Below are 21,873 nucleotides of genomic sequence, written 5' to 3'. Positions count from 1 at the left end.
TGTGTGTTATCCAGGTCACTTATTGAAAATTATAGAAAAGTGTCATCGAATGACTTCAAATTGTGGGTAATGTTTCTATCCTATGACAATACAAGTCAGCACACTACTCAACAAGACAATGCACTTATCTTTAATTGGATATGTTCAACAGAAAGTGTTTTAGTAACTCAACACAAGAATGAATAAGTCACTGCTCTTTCCAGAATTTCTTGGATGATGGGTGACAACACATTCTTTTTGGAAAGCAATTGTACATGGTTAGCTAGTATGCACACTTCATAACCCTAGCTGCCTCTTGGTATGGTTTTGTCGTTGCATAAGAACAGAATAACTTGTAGTCAACAAAAAGATAATGCTTTCAAGCATTTGGCACTTCATATACTCAACAGTATGATCATTAATGTGCGACTTCTGTCAAATCAATAAGTTACTGAAATAGTAAATTGATGGATTTTCCATCTCACCAAAATTAGAGAAGGAAACCAGGTTAATGTAAAATTCAGAATCGAAGATAGGACAAGACGAGCATAACAAGCAATATATCTGATTCTCTGTTTTGTTAAACTGAGCAGGTATCCAAATTCTAACATGTGACTTTCATGATCTTAGTGCTCTCAGCCAGTCAGTGTGATTTCGCAGCATACCCATCAACAGCAAAATTTCTGGTTGCTGATGGCAGTGCCAAACGTATGCCATCAAGTTCAGGGCTTGCAATTACTTGGCAACCAAGGCGAGATCTGAAACGATATAGAGTAAGTTCAACCAAAATAAGAAATTTTATAGGACTCAGAAAGAAAATACACATACGTCTCCGTAAGCCCAAAAGCAAGGTCCAGCATATCATTTTCTTCATCCACAGGATCTTCCATTTTGTTGTAGTAGTTTACATCCTGAATAGACCTTTCATATCAAACTAAACATATACCTGTCTCAACTCATAAAAGCCTTGTGTATAGATTGACATACCGTTACAATCACATGGCATGTTGAACATGCAAGAGAGCCTTCACATGCTCCTGGTAAACATGACAAAACAACAGGCGTTTCAGACTAAATCACACACGCTAGGTATTTACATTTTTTTGTTTGTAAAACCTGAGAAACATCTTTTACAGAAAAAGCAAAATGTTAATAGGTTGACGAAACAAAGGAGGTGTATAATAGATGGATGAAAAGGAAGCATGCTAAGGTATCTAAAGCAAAATTCAACAGGAAAGGCAAATGTAGACCAAGCTGAGAATGTAAGCATACTCACTATGCACTAAAACTAAAAACAAAATGAATAAAGCTTTTAAAAGCAGCAACACCAAGAACCTTCAAGTTCTATGTCATTCTCATGAGCAGCCTCCAGCATTGACATTCCAATAGGAACTTTAACAAGCTTTTCCTCACCATCCTTATCGACAAAAGTCACAGATATTCTGCAAAGTAGAGACTAGTCATCAGCACTGAAGTGCAATTGTTAAGGTAACTCAAAAGTATATGCGAGGCATTAGATGGAACACATAAAAATAATCCAATAGAAGAGGGTAACAAGTGATGACCAATGAGTTTATGTTAGTAATTAGACGATGGAACATGTACTTAAGATGGCAGGAATAAAAATAATAGTTAAGAAGCAAAGTGAAACCAATAGATTCTAAATGAATGACTTACACAGATTTGTAAAACTGCCACAAACTTTTCTTCAAAATCTAGATATCTCAGCAATTCACATATACCTTCTTATCCAGAATCCCAGAAAAAAGATGTGGCTAGCACCAAGAGGGATAAGTTCCATACATTTATGAAATACACTTAGTCAGAAGCTACCGGTTGGTGTTCGAAAGGATCAAGTATTCAGTGAAGATGGAATGGCTTTCAGTGTTAAGTGAAGATGGACTACACTCATGATGACAACGTACTTAATCGGGACTCTAGAGGGTTGCCTTTAAAACAGCTTTGGAAATGTAGGCACCAAAGCAGGCCACAAACCTAGATTCGTAGTATTCTATTTCATCCGCTCAATCATCATCTGACATACGATTTTAATGGTCCTAATGGATAGGCATTAAACCTTGACATCAGGGATTAGGGGCAATTAAACACTGGTTTGTCATCACTGCAAAATTAATGTTTCTTTTAGGGGCAAGCTGATCTATAGAACTAAGGATACTGGTTTGAAAGCAAGAAATACATCCAACAGCAGCAGTTAAGGAGGAAGTGAGAAAACTCACTTAGCTTCTGGTTTGTTATTACTGTCACCGGCTGTAGTGTTTGTGGTAGAAGAGAAGAGTTTCCTCCCCTGAAAGGATTGCCATTGTTGTTATTATTTGCTGTTGGCATCTGATGTAGAACATTAGAGCATGTAGAAATAATTGTAATTCATCTTCATATATAAATAATCTGACAGGTTTATATCTGACATTTTGAATGAAGAAACAAGTTCAGAAGTTTAGAGACCAAGTTAGCACAAATTATGGTTGCAATGGGTATATCTAGCGTATGTTGACAACAAATGCACACAATTTCATAAATCCAGACAGTAAAGAAAACTTCTAAAGAAGTAAATTCCATAGTGAAACAGGAGGTACAAACTCTATAACAATAAAGGAGATTAAGAGGTATTAAAAGAAATACAACTAACTGCACAGACCATATAAGCGCTAATGGCCTCTACTTCGTGGCTCTTTGAAGTAGCTGAATTTGTACCTGGTATGTAAGGTCAGAAGAATTTAGGTAAGTCATGTGAAGCAAATGTTGAATATGCAACTTCTTAAACACATGCGCCAATATGAAAGAAAAAATACTGTTGAAATTTAGTTCAGCCACTAATTTCAAAATAAAAAATGTGATGGGAAGTGCTTACCCTTTTTTTCCTTTTGAGTACATTTAACTTATATAAAATCCAAAATAAGAAATCCTAATAAACTTTGGCAAGAGAATGCTAGTCCGAACACATACAGTCATACACCCTTTACTATTGTAAAGAGAATACAAGTTACTTAGAGCATCTCCAAGAGTGCCCAAAATATACTGCCAAAAATCAGTTTCGGGAACAAACGCAAAAACACCAGCTCCAACAGATGCCAAAACTGATACCCAATTTTTCCGCGCGTCCAATACTTGTGGTCAGCAGAGCCATATTTGCGCCCCTCTCTGCCACTCCCAATCCTGAAAAATCAGCCAACTTCCTCCCTTCGGTGTGATTTAGTCGCGCACTAGCACAGTCGGTCGGAAGTGGAGCCCGAGCTCCTCTGCTCCGGTGAGCTGGGCTGCGCCACAATCCAGTCTCCTTCAACCTCCAATGAGCATGACCGCAAGTCCACAACTCCTCCGACAAGCCGGGCCGTCATCTGGCGCCGCATCCTCCAGCGAGCGTGGCGGCACCTGACCTTGGCTGCTCCAGCGAGTGGGGCTGTGCCGGCGCCACGACCTCTCGTCTCCCCAGCGAGCGTGGCATGGCCTCGCGGCTACGACCTCCGGCAAACAAGGCCGCGCTCGCAGTTCAGCCCTGCATGCCTCTTCTGGCCAGCGGGACGAGCATGATGCGCTGACAACGCAAGAGAGATAACAAACAAGAAAAATGGATGGTTTGAAAGGATAAGAACAATGAATCTGCAGGAGTAATGAGCATGTGCGGTGAGTACAAGCAGGCCAAGCAGTCCACTCAAGAGCAAAGAAAATATATTTGTATATGGTACAGAACTACAGATATCAAACTAGCCAGCACTTGGAGGTGGTTGCGCAAAATAGATCAAGAACTGGGCCCATATATATAGATGATGTGGCAGCAATTAAGGAACTAGTTTTGGGAACTGTTGGAGAAAGCGATTATTTTTCCTCCCAATAATTTTTGGCAAGGTCCCAAAATCAGTCTTTTGAGACTTCATCTTCTAGGCACTCTTGGAGATGCTCTTACTACACATCAGGAGGATGCTAGTTCATATGTATACACCCTTTATACTATTGTAAAGAGAATCCCAGTTACTTACTAGACACCAGATCAAAGATGCATGGAGTAACAGTACTCAATCCAAAATGAAATGCAGAATCCACATAAATTCAAAGGTGCTACTATGTCAAATGATTAAATTATATGAATTAACCCAAAGGTCATCTGATTGAATGTAGGGCCAATATTTAACATAAAAAACAGAGGAAGCAGTGAGACTCAATTCAAACGACAATGAATCACCAGGCACTCTAGCACAGAAATCACCCCCAAAATCCCTGCCATAAGTACAACTATCAATTCCACAGGAACAAGAAAAATACGAAAACGAAATGCACCACCTAATGTCTGCCACCGTGTCACAGAAATCAGAGCTATGATTAGCTGTTCAACAGCAGCAAGCCAGCAATTCGCCGTAGGTGTTTCCAAACTAAGCCCCAATCCCAGACAGATCCTATCCGCACATACACTACTTGAAGCTTGGCAAGCTTTGCTCCAGACGAATCGAATCCGAAACCGACAGCCTCAGCGAGCACATGCGAAAGCTAATCGACGAGCGCACCAGACCGTACAGTCAACGGAAACCTCGAGGGAGCATCCGTTGAGCAACTCGCGAACAGCACACGTGCACACATCGAAAACCCCCCGCCTCCTAAATGGGGACACGCAGCAGCAGAAGGGCGAACGGGACCGCTGCGAGGAGGGCCGAGGCGAGAGGTGGATCACGAACCTGGTCTCACCCGGCTCAGGGCCCGGAGGCCGGCGCGGGAGAGCCTCGACAGCATCTGGCTCCCACCGGAAGCGAGACCAAGGAGACGCGGCGGCAGCAGCGAGCGGGCTTCGCCCGGGGGATTGGGTGGATTAGCGGCGCTTGATGCCGGCCGGTGGAGGAGAGGGCGAGAGGCGCCGCCGCGCCGGCGGTGCGTGTGTTGGGCTTGTTTCGGAAGGATGCGAATTGCGAAGGATGGCGGGTCGCAATGGGGTCCGGGGCGCTCGAGAGCCCAATTGGTTACTAAGTGGAGCCTCCAAGGCCCAATAACAGCACTGTCCTCTCCAAAAAAAAACAAAAAAACAGCACTGAGAACCGATTTCATCACGGAAAGAACCCAAAAAAACAGCAGGATTCGTTGCAGAAAGAGAGGAGATATTAGAATGCAGTGCATCCAAATTCCACTCGGCGAACCTGGATACCTTATGTTGGATAGAACATTGAAGTAGGTTAGCGGCGAGAAACACAGGTCGCATAGGTAAGGTGCGAAAAATAAATGATAAACTTTCAGACAAAGGTAGATTTTTTTAAAAAAAAAGACAGTGAGAAGAACAAAAATACTGATCTTCTGGAGACGCGGGGAATCGAACCCCGTGCCTCTCGCATGCGAAGCGAGCGCTCTACCATATGAGCTACGTCCCCGTGTTGTTAGTTTCGTTTTAGTCAGTCTTATTTATTATCAGTTATCACTTTCGTCAAAATCACGTCAGCAGCAGCAACGTGCAGGTACGAAGAACGCGTGCGGAGACATCAGCAGTTCAGTTTGATCCGGCGACGAGAGCAGATAAAGGCGCTGCCTGACTCGATTTGCTACTGTCACCCAATCTTCGTGCCCGCACAACGCGCGCCGTGCACAATCTTCGGAATCCGAAAAAAATCCGTGCTCGTGGTCTAAGAGAGATATGGATAAACTAGGCAAACTTAAAATTTTAACCTATAGGTTAAATTAAATTGCACAAAACATAATCCAGAACACGATATCTAGATGTGCAACTACGATTCATCTAGCGTGAGACCCTCATGCAAAAATAAGTTTTGCAACCTATATCCAATCCTACCTTGATGCTACACTAAGAAAGTAAAAACACACAAGTCGCAAGAGAAATGCGAAAACGTAAAGAGGAGGATGAGGGGAAGCAAACTCTTGATGCGATGATTATCTCGTGGTATCGGTATTACTTCCCGGTCACCAAATCTCTTCTAGGACATTCCTTGACTTGCCATAAAGGCTAGGCCGCTAAGGCTCACGCCAAATTCACCGGTCACCTTAATGCCGCCTTCACTACGGAGCTTCCTACGAAGAAGGGATCTCCTTGTCCCCATAAAGTGGTTGTCGCCACTCCACGCCAAGCCGGAAGATTGATGACTTGCCAGCGAGCCACCAAGATTTCAAGGGGCCGCCACACAAAGATTACAACGGTGGTTCACTCTAGAACTATGTACAAAACAGTTACACCTTGCTCTCACTCTCTAAGCCTAATTTAGAACTAACGCTCTCATAGCATGTGCTAAAGCTTATAGATTTGATCAATTAGCACTCCGGTGGCTTGGAGGTCTTCTTTCAGTGTGTTTGTAAATTTTCTGAATTCCAGCCGGCTCCAATAACCAGGGGTGAAGCGCTATATAAGCTAGCAAGCCTCTCATAGCCGTTACATGTCCTTTCCCTAAAAAGTTTAAAGCGTCAATTAAACCGGTCATAAGTGTCGGTTTAACCGGTCACACTGGCATGCATGGTAGGCGTTGAACTCCAACTGTCTGTTTCTGTTGACATCATTGCATCGACGCAATGCACCGACAAATATCGGTTTAACTGTTGCTGAAGATATTGCTGAGGCAGCCATCTCAAACACCAAAAATCTCTCGGCACCCTAAACGATCAAAGCACAAACGCTTCTTTTGCACCGTCGGTTCAACTGATGCTGAAGGCACCATTGTCCAAAATCTTCTAGAGCTTCTATACATCGCACCGACGCTTACTCTCCATAGCGTCGTTTCAACCGGTGCAGTGGAGATTTCTTCACTCGTTCGCTGTACCAATTTTTCAATGCACTCACCAGTTCAAATTCAGGGGTGTCGGTTTAACCGGTTGGCTAATTTCTCTAGATTTTCACTATGACTTGGCATCTTGATAATGATTAGAACTATTTTGTATATGAATTGGACTCCATTTATGGGACTAGAAATCCTACAAATATAATCTTACAAATTTGTTAGTTCCATTAACTATATTATCATACAATCACTAAAATTATAATTGCGGCTTGACGGACTCCTATTCGTTACAAAATCACGCTCATGATGCCCTGACGGTTAGTTGCTAAAGCCACTAGATTAGCCCATTATTTCGACGGCTTAAGCACTTGGGAAAAGATCGAGAAGCAGAGCCGGTGGCCGTCGGAAAGGAGCTTTAGCAAATAAGACAGATAGCGACAACGCTGTACCACCGAGAGTGACCGTTGTCGATCAGGCTGTAGACAGAGTGCACACGAACACGATGAACACTCGAGCAATCTTGGTCCTGCGTACTACCGACAGTGTTTTCTGTATTATTTGACTCCTCCTATTTGTTATTAATCACATGCAAACGCGGTCTAGCCATTCCGAGGTCCCGGCCCGCACCAATAATCATGTTGCGTAGACCCGGTCTGCCTAATAACGAGCTAGGCCGCTAACGTTAATTAACTTAACAGGCTACGCTGATACTGAAACGCCGGGGGCACGAACCAAACACGGAGCGGCGCCCCCCGGCGTTTCGGTATAAGCGTAGGTCGCGTGCGCAGATGTATATTCTCCATGCGTGAAACCCGTTGTGTAGACGTCCTATAAACTCGCCGGCCGGCTACGCAGTCGATCGGTCGGTGAAACCAACAGCACACTAGCTGCTGCTGGTTGAATCGTGTTCGCCGCACCGCTCGTAGCGTCACGCCTCGAGGGCCGGTGTGCAAGTAGCTGAGCTAGAGCGGGAGATACATCAATGGCCACCGCCGCCGCCGCTCGCCGCCTGCGCCTCCCCATGGTGGACCTCGCGTCCCGCGACCGCCGCGCCGCCGCCAAGTCCATCCGCCAGGTCGGAGGCTCGGAGCCCGGTCTGCCCGCGCTCTCGTTTCTTGGTCGAAATTTCTTTCGTCTGTTGAGTATTATTGATTGATCATCGGCACAGTAAAGCACTGCAGGCGTGCATGGAGTACGGCTTCTTCTACGTGAGCAACCACGGGGTCGACCGCGGCCTGACGGAGCGGGTGTTCGCCGAGAGCCGGAGGTTCTTCCAGCAGCCCATGGAGGAGAAGATGGCGCTGCGCAAGAACAGCAGCCACAGGGGCTACTTCGCGCCCTACTCCGAGAAGTCCCACGCCCACCCCAACTCCCGAGGTAGCTTGTCTATACGCTCTGGATCCACGAGCACTCCCGAGGTACAACGGATGCCATGGCAGCGCAGGTTAAACAACATTGCGGAAGAAATAATATCTATAGGGAATGAAACTACCATGTTATCACCTATTACCCAGCCCTCCAGTTGAATCCGTGTCCGAACCTTGTGTATTGAACTCATGTATAGGTGAATTAGGGGTGATAACGGGTCTAGAAATTTAGCCTAAAAATTTTAAGAATCAGGTTACAAAAAGGCCGAGCTTATATTCTATAAATTTTTGAGATAAGAATGATCAAAGGTCGAGTTGGATTACGAAGGAGGCATAAGGATCATGATTCATTATCACTGCTAGGTGACTAAATATGCATGTTATTGTCCACGGAGGCACCAACAACATAAATCAATATGTTAAGCTAGCACTTACTGCATATAGCTATTTCCTATGTAGGAAGCTACAAGGAGTCTTTCAACATCGGGCCTAAAGGAGATAATTAATGTTTCGCAGAACAATATTAATCAATGGCCTTCTGAAGGTATTTTGTCACAGCTGCTGTTCTAGTACAATAACTGTGATCCACATCGCTCCTTTAATAGGATATCCATTTAGTAATTTATTATGTTCAACAACAAATGATTGTTCTATCCTCACAATTTTCAGAATGTTTTCCATCTTGGAAAAAGACAATGTTATCATACCATGCAAATGCATTGTAAGTTTTCCATGATTTTGCACTATCTAAATACAATTTCAACACGTCTAGTACAATCCCCCTCGATTCACCACCTTATTTTCATATAGCTATTTATCTCTATCTTTGGGTTATTCTTCCTTTCCAGTGCTACTGGCAAAAGAATATTGTCTCTTATAGCTTTGAGTTTGGACCTAGATGCTGTAATGGTGCATTCGAAATCCCAACAGCAGTTCTTCGATTATTACACTATGCAGGTATCTTTCCTTTTGTTTCGATGAAATAAAAGGAAGCTTTTTTCTAAGTTATATGCAATGGAAATGTTGCCCATTGATTCTGTTTGCGATTTCTTTGTTCCTCATATAGTTCATGCCAAACATACATTTTTCAATCAAAATTTTGGTTTATATTGGACATGAGTGGATGCAACATATTTTCTTTGTGAAAAAATATTTGTCACTACAAAGCAAGGAGCACGTGGAATCCTCTCGAGTTGCTTGGTTGTGTTCGTGGGTGGGGAAGTACTGACCAATCTGGTATTGCCAAGTCTTTTACGCCACACTATACCAAGTGATCCCTAAGTGATAGTTATTCAATGTATTTGATAGTAAAACCTTGCGTCATCCTACCATAGTACCATTTGTTTGCTAAAAGGCACGAGAACACTTTTAGTTTATACATTGAGTTGAGCGACTTTGTATTATTTCTTTAAATCTTGTTTTATCAAATTATATAATATTTGTTTGATTCATGGCAGGTGACATAGATGCTTCTAATGATGGAAATATTGGTGCTGGACCTCATTCAGATTTTGGAATGCCAACCCTTTTAGCAACGGATGGTACACCTGGACTGCAGGTATTACATGTTTTCTTAAATTTTAAATTGACAAAGTCAACAATGTTACCCTTTTTACACAGTCACTAGTGTAAACAATATATTCACTCAAAAAAAAATAATGCATCGTCTTTTAGATTCTCACATGTAAATCATGGTCCCTTTCACTCTGTAGATATGCAGAGAGAAAGATAAGCATCCTCAGCTTTAGGAAGATGTTCGCCACATTGATGGGTAATACTTATTTCATGACTTTGATGAACAGCTATCCAATATAGTAGTCTGGAGACCTTAAAACAAATTTCAGTAAATTTAAGTGCTTCACTTTTTATATCTCTATGCATAATTGATATGCTTTCTTAGGTAATTTCCGTTTGGTATAATATAATATGATCATGTTCTGATTCAATTTGTAGGTCCCTTGTTGTTAATATTGGTGATTTGTTGGAAAGATGGACTAACTGCGTGTTCAGGTTTCATCATTTATTATTTTTGTTTATCCATTCTATTATCATGTTTAAGCAATCGCCTTTGTAGTAATATTTAAGACTTTAAAAAGAGTACGTTTTCAACTTGAAATATTATTTTCTATAATTCTTCAAAGCTCAATGTATCATAATAAACACTATGATTTCTTTGGAACAAGTTGGTTTTCATCCATATTTCTTTGACAACATCTCTTGCATACAACTTTTTAGTTAATATTATGAATGTCTTAGTATATGATGCTCGGTTACATGCATTCTATTTGGCAAGGTTGCTTTGGAGTTTTCTTATTTTGACTCCTTATCATTTCTTTGCCATGTGATACCTACAAGAATAAATAAAAAAAGACTGTATGGCATATCATCTGATGTGCTTTTGTTGGAACTTGCAGATCCACATTGCATCGCGTTGTCCCTGTTGGGAAAGAGCGATATTCTGTGAGTAACTACGTGCACTTAATTAACTTATAGCTTCTCATTTGCTGTTTCATCATCTTAGCTCTTTTATGTTTTCAGTTATCTCAGCTGCTTTCTTCATTGATCCAAGCCCAAATTTAGTGATCCGGTGCACGGAGAGTTGTTGCAATGAGGCATATCCACCAAGGTCCCCTTTGACCATTCTAATAATTGACAGGTTTAATTTAGCGATATATGGTTCTCACATATTTTCTTTCAAATTTTGATACCTTTTTAGGTTCCCACCTATTAGGAGCGGTGACTATTTGGAAGAGGGATTGAGTTCTATGTATAAATTGGTGACTGTCTAATCCTGCAACCAAGTACTACATGCATTTAGTAGTACTCTACTATGAACTTATGATGGTTTGTGGTCAATCAGCTTTTATTTGATCTAGGCTTCCAATTTCATGGTGAAGTCTCGTGGCTGATTGGCTGGTAGTTTGTTCATCTACTATTACGCTTTTTCTTTACAATAAATGGTTGAGAGACTATTCCAATAAATTAGGTGATGCATGTGTGCTTAAGACCATGCTTCAATAACGTATTAGATTTATTGCACTCCAAGAATCTTTTATGAACCAATCTACTTAGGCCGATTGACCCCAAACAAAAACTTGACTCGCGCTATTGGAAAATTAAACGCTAGATAGGTAACGAGCCTACGCCGCTCGTTATATGTAATGGTTTGATCCGGGGCTACTGTGGCACCATGTGTGGCCATCTTCGTTTTTGTTTTTTCCTCGTTGTTGTTGCTTGTGTTTGTATGTTATGCAGTTGGATATCGTTGTTGCTTGATCCCTTGGGATCTTGTTCTGCTTATTGTTTGCCCAGTCTAAACTTCTTCTTTTTAATTTAATTGTCAGCTCTCTTCCTAGCTCGGTTCCTTTAGAAAAAGAAAATCCGATATTTGATTCTGAATCCTGATGATAAATAGACCTCTAACGGTTAGTTGTTGAAGCTACTAGATTAACCCATTATTTCAACTCTGCTTATTAATCCCTTCGGAAGAGGGGAAAGCAGTGCCACCACCCGTCGGAAAAGGACCTGCAGCAATGGAGACAGGTAGCGGCAACGCTGTGCCTTCCCCCGTACCGGCAGGGGATCGAGGGCCCGACGGGAGGACGACAGCAACAGCATCTCGCACTCTCGCCGGGACCATCCATCCGTCACCGTGCGTCGCCGCCTGCACCGGCGCCACGAAGCGCACGGCGAGCAGCGATGTGCGCACCGGACTTGGTCGTCGCTGGCAAATGGCACTGCATCAAGGATCCGCCACACATCATGCAGTTAATCCCTTTTGACGTCGCAGTAGAAGGAACACTGTGACATTGGACTTTTTTCGGATAAACCTTCGCATCGATTCGACGTCAGGACTGCGACGGACAGACTGCATTATTGGTGCCAGAAGGCACTAATAAACAATCGACGCCCATGACAGGATATTTCTAGGATAAGCATGATAAGACATTGGCGAAAGTGTTCGACCGGATGTACATTTATCCAGAACACCCAACCACACGCATTATTGCCGAATACTCTTCTAGTAGGTTTTTACACAAGCAGCACCTCATGGAGTTACAAAGCAGGAGGACGCTGCGCGGTCACTCATACAGCGTTACAACTTACAACTCTCTTCAACAGTAGGTACCGTAGGACTGTGCTACATAGGCCTCGCCAGCCTCGTCAGGTCATCAGAGCTTGCGTTGCCTTCTTTCACTTACAAGGCTTGGGCCACACGGTGACACGCATGGGCCGATGAGGAGCGTACTAGTAGATGTTACAGAAACAGCAGCATCTCACACGGGGGTTTACAAGAAGATTGGGGTATTTTTAACGTATGCAGCGCAGAAACCATCATCAGGAGTCGAGCTCTGAAAGACGATCTATGGCCCTTGTGTTCCGATCTGCCCTTCAGTTGGCTGCTAGCAGTTGATGGTGTCCTGTGCCGTCGTTTACCGGTCCAGAGAGCTGATCACCACCCTGCCGGCCGAGACACGCAGATCAGATAATATCAGACCCAATCCAAGCAAAGATTATTCTTGCGTGTCCTAGCCGTTGTAGGTAGCATCTAAGCACGTTCAGATCTTCAGTGATTTATGCATCTTAGCCAGACATGCCATGTATGCGAAGACAGCATTTTTTGGCTAGGTGCAGTCACTGTTTTGGGGGCAAGATGAGGGACGCACCAGTCGTAGACGGTGGGGCTCCTCGGCGTGCCGGGGGCGTCGGCGCCGTCGGCGGCCATCCTGCCTTTCCGGCGCAGCTTCTTCCAGCCCTCTCCCTTGGGCGTCGTCGCTGCACCAACAGAGGAGATACCACGTGTAAAGGGTCGTGATAGCTCAGTCATGTGGAGCTGTACTTCCATTATCTACAAATTTATTTAAGATCCAACATCTAAGCAGCATAGATCCCGATAGATCTCCAAATCCAGGCGCGATGCATGGAAAAAACACACAAAATATATGATTTATTGGTATTGTTTGTTAATTTAAAGCTCTTCTTTTTGCTACTCTGTGCGAGTGCGCAAGGAAATGAAACACCAAAGAAATAAGGGTAGTGGCTACTGAGGCCGGTCACCTGCGCCGAAGGGCGAGTCCGGGGCGCCGCTGGCCGGCGACGATGGCGCGGAGCTGGACTCGCTGCGCGGCGACGTGACGACGGACAGCGCCGAGGGCCGGAGCATGCTGATGCTGCGCGTCACGGGTGGCGCGGCGCCGGCGCCGCTCGCCGCCCCCTCTGCGGGCGGCGACGCGGCCGCGGCAGCGGACACCGAGGAGGAGGAGGAGGGCGAGAAGGAGGCGTACTTGCGGAGCTTGCCGAGGCCGGAGTCCGGGCGCGGCCCGGCCACCGTGTCGTCCCACAGCTGGTCCAGGAGACCCATGCGCCGGAGTGCAAGTCCGTCCTGCGCGTCCTCTACGTGCGTGCGCGCGTCGAAGAGGAGTGTGCGTGCGTTTTGCTTAGCCTCAGGTCATCTTTGCTCTGTTCTAGCTCTCTGGTTTCTTGTTTGATGTTCTTCTCGGATGAGAGGGAGGAGAAGTGCGGCTCGATCTGGCAGAGTCCTTCCTGTTGCTCTGCTGCTCTCCTTTCTTCTTTGGAGGAGCAAGGAAGCAGGGGGGGCTTTATAGAGGGGATTGGCGTGGGGTAGAGAGAGGATTTAGGCGAGATATTTGGGGGCCATGTGTAATTTTGGATACTCTTTATTTTTTCTTTCGTGTCTACGCTGGACTCGGCTCCATATTATCTGGTTTGGTTATTTTAAAAAAAAATTATCTGGTTTGGCGCCCATATATATAGGATTCTCCTGACCGGTTGGTGTCAGAGTGGAAAATACACGGCTAACAGTAAATTTCACAAAAACCACACTGTCACAGTCAAAACTTCCACAAATCTAAACTGCTAAGTACCAGTTTCCACAGAACAACGTTTATCTTCGCATAACATTTAACAAAACGAAACCACCCGTCTAAGCATTGCAATTCTCATAATATTATTTCCAACTCTAGCCATTGTTCCGATTTCCCTTCCCATATAGATGTATAGAACCTCCTGCCACCATTGCTACCATAACTCTGCATGCATGAAAGTGTGCAGCAACAGAAACAACCAAACCAGATTTTATTCCCCTGCGCGATCCCGCATCAGCTCCCTTGAAATGCGTGATCCCTATCATGTACTGATCGGATGCTTTTAGCTCCTCTCTGTTCTGCAATACCTCTCTTCTTCCCGTCTCAGTGCATGAACCAAGCACCATGCTCCATGGATGGATCCTGGTCCATGGATGATGGATGGATGGTTGTTCGTCGTTGAGGCATCAAAGCTGCGACCGAGGACGAACCTGGTTTGGTTACAGCCCGAGCGAACCGCCCATGATCGCCACACAGGTAATAGTTGAGAATAGATTCGAATTCCAACTGATAATTGAATTCATGGGTATGAATTTTCCGCATAAAAAGGACAAGACATTCACTCATTTGCCACCATTTCAGACTTGGGAGTTCAACATGCACCTCCAAACTTACAAGCCCAGTTTCTGAAATGAAGATTCAGACTTTTGGAAGCAACATTCAGTGTCCTAGATCGATCTTTCAATTTTCAGATAAAAGAAAGTTCGAATTCTAGGAGTCTACATCCACACACCTAGCGCAGCCGCAAGCTAAACACTCGAGCAGACGCACGATCTATATCTGCGCGTTTCGTCCAGAATATAATCACCAATCCAGATTCCGAACCTAAGCACCGCGTTTGGTTTAATTTAATTTGCGTCCATGCCGGATGGGATAAATAAATCCTCAAATCAAACAAGCTGTACATGATGCATACGGGTATCCACGTTCTGTTATATTTAGGCAAATATACCTGCACGTTGCTATGGATAAAGGGCCGTATAAATATCGAATACGTATAGTTGCTCATACATTAATACGTATGGATATATGCGATCGAGTCGTGGACGGAGGGCTGTTCCGACTCGTACAGGGCATGGATCAAGATCCACATGTCAATAGTAGAAGTTGGACCAAACTAAAAATCAAAATGGAAACGTTACGTGCTTTAGAAATAAATAAACATATAATAAAATTATTCTCTTGCTTAATTTCTATTCTAACTTGTGAAGTAAAAAATGGATCTATTTTGGCCATTATTTAGTTGGGAGTCAATTCAATCGCTGGAAAAATAAAAATGCATATTTTGGCGCAACCCCGATGATGTGAAGACGGGACAGCAACTAGTTCTCTGACCACCGTAGTGATGGTTCCCATTTATTTGGAGGATTCCCGTCCCCGGTCTTTTCGCAGAACAGCAAATCTTCTCATAAAATGAGCGAGAAATAAAATCGACACACAACATTGCCCGGGTCGGCTCGCTCATGGGCGGGCCCACCTGGCCACGAGTTTCCTGGAGGCTGGAGCAGATAAGATCCAGTGCTGAGCAGCCTACTGCAGCACGCCACGATCGGGAAGGAGCCGGGGCGGGCGCCCTCGTGTCGGGAAGAAACCGCGGCACGTACCGGGGCCCACCGGGTCTATGAGGTGGCGCGTACCGGGGCGCTTTTCTGTACGGGCGCTTCCGAGCCGTCGGATGCGGGCCGAGGGGCGCGCGATGAGGCCAGGCACACCGTGCCCCCCATGCAGACGGGCACCCAACCAGCAGAGAGAGGACGAAGGCGAAATCTCTGGAGGTCCAGTCGGCTGCAGGCGGCTGGTGGCCTCATCATGCCGCTCGCTGCCTGCTGGTGATAAGCATTTTTTTTTCTTGACCAAATAAAGAAAACAAAGGCGATGCATGTCGATCGAGGTCTAAGATATTTGCTCGTGAGTCGTGGCAGGCTTTGGTTACTTGATTCGCTACTAGGGCCCAGAAATCAGACTGACTCTGATGCAGCTAGCTACAATGGTGTGTCGTCGTTTGCGATTTAGAGACACGGAAAGAGATCTAAGCGAGGGATCATGATCGGGCCTAGTATTCCGTGAAAAACATTATCCAACAATAAATAGTTGATGTAGCCACCAGAATTAGCAAACATATAAGGTAATGACATAGGAGGTGGAGTTAAGCGGCATGGCGTGTGGAGGTCGGCGGTGGCGTTAGCTGTCCTAGCTGTGGTGTCGGAATGTCGCACCGTACCGTACGCGGGTAGCGAGGGATTAGGATGCTCCGGATGAAAGCTCTCGCCGGCATCCTCACTGATAGGATGATGGCGGTGTCCTTGGACGTCGTTTTCCATGTTGGGAGCGTCATTTCGGAGCTACAACCCTGCTGCATAGGATTCTTTAGGTGAAAATTCTGTCCAGATCCAGGACAAGTGATGGTGGCGCTTTTGGCGTCACGCCCTCCTCACACGTGTCGTCTCCAGAGATCCAGTTCGGTTTGTGTTATTGCCAGTCCATTGTCTATAGCAGCTTCAGCCGGTGTCGACAATTCGATGCGTGGCAAGCTGGAAGGGTGTTGCCGAGCCCACACGGAGACGATCATTGTCTTGGTGGCGGTCAGGATTTGTCACATGGTTGCCGGCTGGGTGCTTGCAGGGGACCGCGACAGCTGGCATTGCTTGACAACGGTCAGTACGGTGTGGGACTGCATCGCAGGATGGCGCTTGCGGCAACAGCATCGTGGGACGACTAGGTTTCCAGCGGACCGCGGTGGGTTGCTCAGCTTGGCTGGGGCCACCCGATGCGTTACAACATCGGAAGACGACGCAAGCACCTTCCTTAACTTGCTGCTAAGGACGACGGTGACTAGGTGCGAGGGTGAAGCAATGAGGCAAAGTTGACCTGCGGCGACGGCTTGGCTGTTTGATTGAGATCTTAGGGAGCGGGACATCTTTGCTCACCACCCGACGGCAACTTATTATATAAATAAGAAACTGATCCGAGGCGTCCGAGGCGTGAAGTACTGTGGCGGGCATGGCGAGGCCCGTGCGCGATGTTTCTTCGAGGCGACGAGGGAGAGGAGGAGTCCAACGGCGAATGGGGCGAGGCCCCGGCGCGTTGTGTTGTCGTGGTGGCAACTGCGAGGCAACCTGCGAGAGGTCCGGATCCGGTGTTTTTCACTCCGTCAGGTGGAGTGTGATGTTGCAGCGGTATCGCGGCGAAGAGAACTGCATGATGGTGGCCTTCCTAGTGTGGTGGTGTCTGCCTGCAGGGTCACGTTTGGGATTTCGATGACTTCAAGTGTGTGGACTGTGGGTGAATGCTGCGGTAGTGCTTCAGCTTTGCTACCGTCATCGAGTGGAGTGGTGCGGCCGTGTTGATGGTCCAGTCCAATTGATTGTTCGTTGAGTACAGTTTGAGTGGAGTTTGCATGGTTGTGTTATATTCCGGTCCAACCGGCCGGTTTTCATTGTCATTATTGTTGTTTTGCCTGATTTCGTTTAAAGAAAATAAAAGATTCCGAATTGATTGCCTTGTGCCCTTGTCCAGATGCGATGTTTGAATTCTTGGCAGCACGTAGAACCAACAACTACACTAAGGGCAGTTCCAACTTATAACGACTATGGATAGTGTCTGTACTGTCGTATTATCAAGATATCATCTTTAGAAACTACACTCTATAATACATGATATCTTGATGAGTATTTCTATTAAACTCACTCTCTTTTCTCCACCTATCATATTTGTTCTCCATTTATTACGAAAACACCACTCCACTTCTAATGTACAACTTGTAATATCTAACGTATTGGTTTATATGTTGATACTGGATCTTGTATAAGATCCAGTTTTTTCCTTTCTCCACTCTCTCTTGTTATTCTACACGAAGGGTTAGAAATGCTCTAAGCAGGTAGGTTCAATAAGTAGGCAGTCCTACCTGTACTACGGTACTAGTGGTGTCTGATGTGACGCTCGGCTCCATCATGACCGTACTTGGTGGGATGCCAGCGGGTCAGGTTGCCGGCTACCCCCTCCATCACAAATTAGTTGTTTTAATTTTTATAGATTTATAATTTTTATATACATCTAGATATATATTATATATATCTATAATAATAATAATTTAGATGTATAATAAAATGTACGAATCTAGAAAAGCTAAAACAACTGAATTTAATTTAGAATGGATGGAATACTCGCCACCCAACTTAATCGGCATTGGATCGGAGGAAGCTAAGCACATCAACCATGTTCTAGCTCGGAGGATTAGGTAAAGCTCCAGAGAAAGCAAAAGATCGAGTCACTCAAAAGAAAAAAAAAATAGGGGGAGGAGAGAGAGCAGAGAACAGGCAAACCATCAATCATGCACGGAGAGAAGCTCGGAGCGAGCTGCCTCTTTGGATTGCAGGGCGGGTCATTGTCCAAGCAGTAAAACGCTGATCTCGATCTGGACTAGTACTACAAGATTTAATTTCCTCGGAGGAATTCGTTCATGTCACTGCTGAGAACAAAGTATCTTACATTATTACGCTTTTGCGCTGCTGTGCTGGCGTGCGCTTTTAATTTCCGCCCCTTCTTTTTCTGTGTGAGATGATCACGCCGTCACTTCGTGTGCTACATCGGTACGTAAAAGACCGACAGTGACCTGGGTGATGGCGAGATATTTTAGGCGCTTTTGCGTGTGCCTACAGCAGATTGGATGCTCTTGCGGCTTGTTCCGCCGATTATGGGCACGGGTGCAGTTCAGGGGTGCATCAGTCCTAACTCCTAAGCAAAAAGGAGGAGAAGCCGCCTGATCATCATCAAAAAGAAAACAAAGAAAGAAAAGAAAAAAAAAAGAAAGGTAGGAGAAGAAAGGAAACAGTACATGTGGGCATAATCGTATAAGATGTTTTCAGGCCAGCCCAAGTAGCACCGGTCATTAGATTTTTATTTTTGAGGGGTCATTGGATGGGTCCAGGCCCATGATAGGATAGCAGAATCGTGGGCTACGTTGCTGCCTTTGTGTCGGGCTATGGCCCAAGAAGAGAAAAGCAACATATTTGGCCCAGTTGATCCAAAACAAAAGGTGCCAGCGTCTGAAGATTTAATTTAATTTAGGTTATCCCTCTCATTCTCGTCACACCCGGACACAGCTGTAGGTACGGGCCGTTTGCGGCACCGCAGCTGCATGGCTGTCCGGAGGCAATGCATATTCCTTCCTTGCTTTCCTGCAAAGCCACGAGCCCGTGATGGCGCATCATCGCAGCAGCTCCAAGCACCCAACGTTTCGACGGCTCGTGTTCGTCCTGGCTAATTCGACCGGCTGGCCAGTCGCTGGTCACTTTTCGCACGCTCCAGGTATGCAAGCCCTCCTCTATTTCAGGAATCTAGCATACAAGAAAGCCTTTTGAGCCTACCGAAAGGTAGCAGTACTAGCTGCTAGCCTGCAGAAGAAACCCTGTCTGTGGAGCTAGCTGGAGATTCTCCTGCACTGAGCAGCATCGATCTCAGCAAGCTGCCCTCAGTCCTCGAGAGTCAACACGCCTCTTCTCAAACAGAAAACATTTCATGAACTACTTTCATAAAGGTATTAAATTAGAGTATACTAAATATAAGAAAGAGAGGAATAAGAAGGTTAAGGTGCAGGCGGGCAGCAGCTGCACCGGTTAGCGACTGATCACGGTCGACAATTAACTACTAACCGCCGAGTAATCAAGAGCCGAAGCAGGGGCCGTACCAATCACCGCACACCGGCCTCCGTCCGCCGTCACATGGGCCGTGGCTATCTTTCCGCTAGGCGCTTTGGCTCGTCGCCGTCGTCGCTTTTGGTGGCAGTGGCACGCGACAATGCAAGCAGGATCGACGGCGTCTCATGTGATACCCGGGAGCTAGGGAGAAGGGAGGCGCCTCGGTCCCCCTGTCGCGTAGAGTACATACGCTTCCCGTGCAGGGGCAGCGATCGTCGGGCATGTGCCCGCACGTTGCCGCGGCCAGCTTTCCGAGCCACGCCCCTGGCCTTATCTGAAGGCCTGCTAGCATGATCGGCGAACACGTAGGTGACTTGCAGACTAATCTATCATCAGCAGAGAAAAGCTAAGTGGGCTGCAGAGTAAACTGCTGCTACCTCCGTTCTAGAAAAATGCAGTCTGTTTTTAACTTTTCTAGATTTATAACTTTTGCTATACATCTATGCATGTGTTATGAATCTAAAACGATGCGGTGGTTTCTGCACGGCCGATGTGTTAACGGTTGCGTGGCGCGTTAAGCGATGTAAAGTCCCGGAATATACCTTTATCCTTCTTTACTAATCTGCCATCCCAAGTCATTAGTTATTCTAACCGCGCTAATTCCTGCTCCTGCCGTGCCGGGTCACAACCCCAAAAAATAAACGGACATAAATTCGCGGACAGACAACCGTACATGGAGAATTCCAGCAATGCGTATATTTTACTAGCTAGTCGCACGGCATATGCACCGGCATGATCATGCCCTAAGCACTGGCACCGGCCCGGCACAATTATGCGGCCACGTTCTCGTGCACAGTGTGTGAAACTGCAAAGGCCCGTCCCGGTGTGATGCACATCTCCAGCACACCTCCAGCTTTCGTGCTGTCCCGATTCAGAAAATTAAGCATCTGAAAATTCAATTCAGATATAACTTGCGAGGCAGCTCTGGCAGTAATTAGCTAGCTTCTTCGCCCATCATTGCCACAAAAAAGGAAGCTTGAGCAAGCTAAAGCTAAGGTAGCTATAGCTAGAGCGAGGCCGGGCATTCTTGAGCGACACGCCGGCGATTAGCTAATAATCAGCCAGTTTTTATAATCCGATCCGCGCAAAGGAATCTTTATTGCTTGTTAAATTATTCGGCCATGTTACCCTTGATCGATGGAGTACGAGCGAGTACGACCTGATTATATAATCCTCCCCGCTCCTGCATGCCAGACTCTCCATCATCCCTTGTTTGTTTCCATCTCACACCAAGTTCTCGCTCAACAAGCTAGCTCCCTCTCTCTCGAGAGAGAAGCAGTCGTCGAGATCCAGCAGGAGATCGACCACCATCTCTGCAGCGAAGGTGTACGGTGTGGCTGCTAGTGTCCGCGGCGGGCGTGATGGGCGACGACGGCGCGACGAAGGCGGCGGCGGCGGGGACGGGCCTCAAGCAGATGGTGCGGCTGCGGGAGCTGCTGCACAAGTGGCAGCAGGCCATGGCGCTGGGGGGCGGCAAGCCGCGGGACGGGGAGGAGGGCCGCGGCGGCGTTGCGCCGGACGATCAGGAGCTGGTGGCGTCGGCGATCCCGCCGTTCGTGCTGCAGCGGCTGCGGCGGACGGAGACGGTGGACTCGCTGCTGTCGGACGACGAGAGCTGCCACAGCCCGGAGCCGCCGCCGGACGTGCCCCGGGGGTACTGCCCCGTGTACGTGGGGCCCGAGCAGCGGCGGTTCGTGATCCCCACCAGCTACCTGGCGCACCCCGTGTTCCGGCTCCTGCTGGAGAAGGCCGAGGAGGAGTTCGGGTTCCGGCACGAGGGCGCGCTCGCCATCCCCTGCGAGACCGAGGCGTTCAAGTACATCCTCCAGTGCGTCGAGCGACACGACAAGGGACTCGCCGCCGACGCCCAACAAGGTACGTACGGCGTCGGTCGTGATTTGTATACGATGATCAGTTGATCTTGCTTGATCCCGACGGATTCGTTTCTGACGCTTTTCATTTGAATTATAGTTGCAGAAGCGAACCACCCGGGCATGGCGCTGGAGCAAGAACCGGCGATGCACCATGCTTAAATCCTTAGGCTAGACGCAGGGTGTTTGCATGGCAACGTGATGTACACTTTTGTATTTCTTTTTAAATTTATTTTTGAAGCAGAAGGACTGGTATGTATGATGTCTAGTATTCGAGGCATTGTTTTGTAAGGTCAAGAATTCAAATTGATCTGTCATTCAGTCAGTCTCTTGCTAATCACAAAGTACTTGGTTGTGAA

At 46.3% G+C, this 21,873-nt stretch overlaps 3 protein-coding genes, 1 non-coding gene and 1 pseudogene across 4 annotated transcripts; 2 read left to right on the top strand and 3 right to left on the bottom strand.

Annotated features, from left to right (window-relative positions):
* Positions 1-353: 353 nt before the first annotated feature.
* On the bottom strand, positions 354-4,881 carry LOC112882319 (2Fe-2S ferredoxin-like). Its single transcript, XM_025947346.1, has 7 exons — positions 4,665-4,881; positions 2,636-2,691; positions 2,217-2,284; positions 1,315-1,421; positions 967-1,016; positions 808-890; positions 354-737 (listed from the first exon to the last, which is right to left on the bottom strand). Exons 1-7 carry the CDS (start codon positions 4,717-4,719, stop codon positions 623-625), a joined length of 534 nt encoding a protein of 177 aa, XP_025803131.1. The 5' UTR covers positions 4,720-4,881; the 3' UTR covers positions 354-622.
* A 391-nt stretch (positions 4,882-5,272) lies between these two features.
* On the bottom strand, positions 5,273-5,345 carry TRNAA-CGC. Its single transcript has one exon. It is a non-coding gene; the product is annotated as a tRNA-Ala (tRNA).
* A 2,332-nt stretch (positions 5,346-7,677) lies between these two features.
* On the top strand, positions 7,678-10,903 carry LOC112883033 (annotated as a pseudogene).
* A 1,100-nt stretch (positions 10,904-12,003) lies between these two features.
* On the bottom strand, positions 12,004-13,652 carry LOC112883476 (dormancy-associated protein homolog 3-like). The gene is made up of 3 exons (XM_025948782.1): positions 13,121-13,652; positions 12,730-12,838; positions 12,004-12,523 (listed from the first exon to the last, which is right to left on the bottom strand). Exons 1-3 carry the CDS (start codon positions 13,422-13,424, stop codon positions 12,496-12,498), a joined length of 441 nt encoding a protein of 146 aa, XP_025804567.1. The 5' UTR covers positions 13,425-13,652; the 3' UTR covers positions 12,004-12,495.
* A 7,150-nt stretch (positions 13,653-20,802) lies between these two features.
* LOC112882727 lies at positions 20,803-21,873 on the top strand. The gene is made up of 2 exons (XM_025947853.1): positions 20,803-21,518; positions 21,615-21,873. Exons 1-2 carry the CDS (start codon positions 21,005-21,007, stop codon positions 21,674-21,676), a joined length of 576 nt encoding a protein of 191 aa, XP_025803638.1. The 5' UTR covers positions 20,803-21,004; the 3' UTR covers positions 21,677-21,873.

The sequence above is a fragment of the Panicum hallii genome, chromosome 2 (genome assembly GCF_002211085.1).
Source record: "Panicum hallii strain FIL2 chromosome 2, PHallii_v3.1, whole genome shotgun sequence".
Classification (NCBI taxonomy): domain Eukaryota; kingdom Viridiplantae; phylum Streptophyta; class Magnoliopsida; order Poales; family Poaceae; genus Panicum; species Panicum hallii.
Note: the sequence above shows the minus strand (reverse complement) of the source record. Positions and strands in the feature narration are given on the sequence as shown.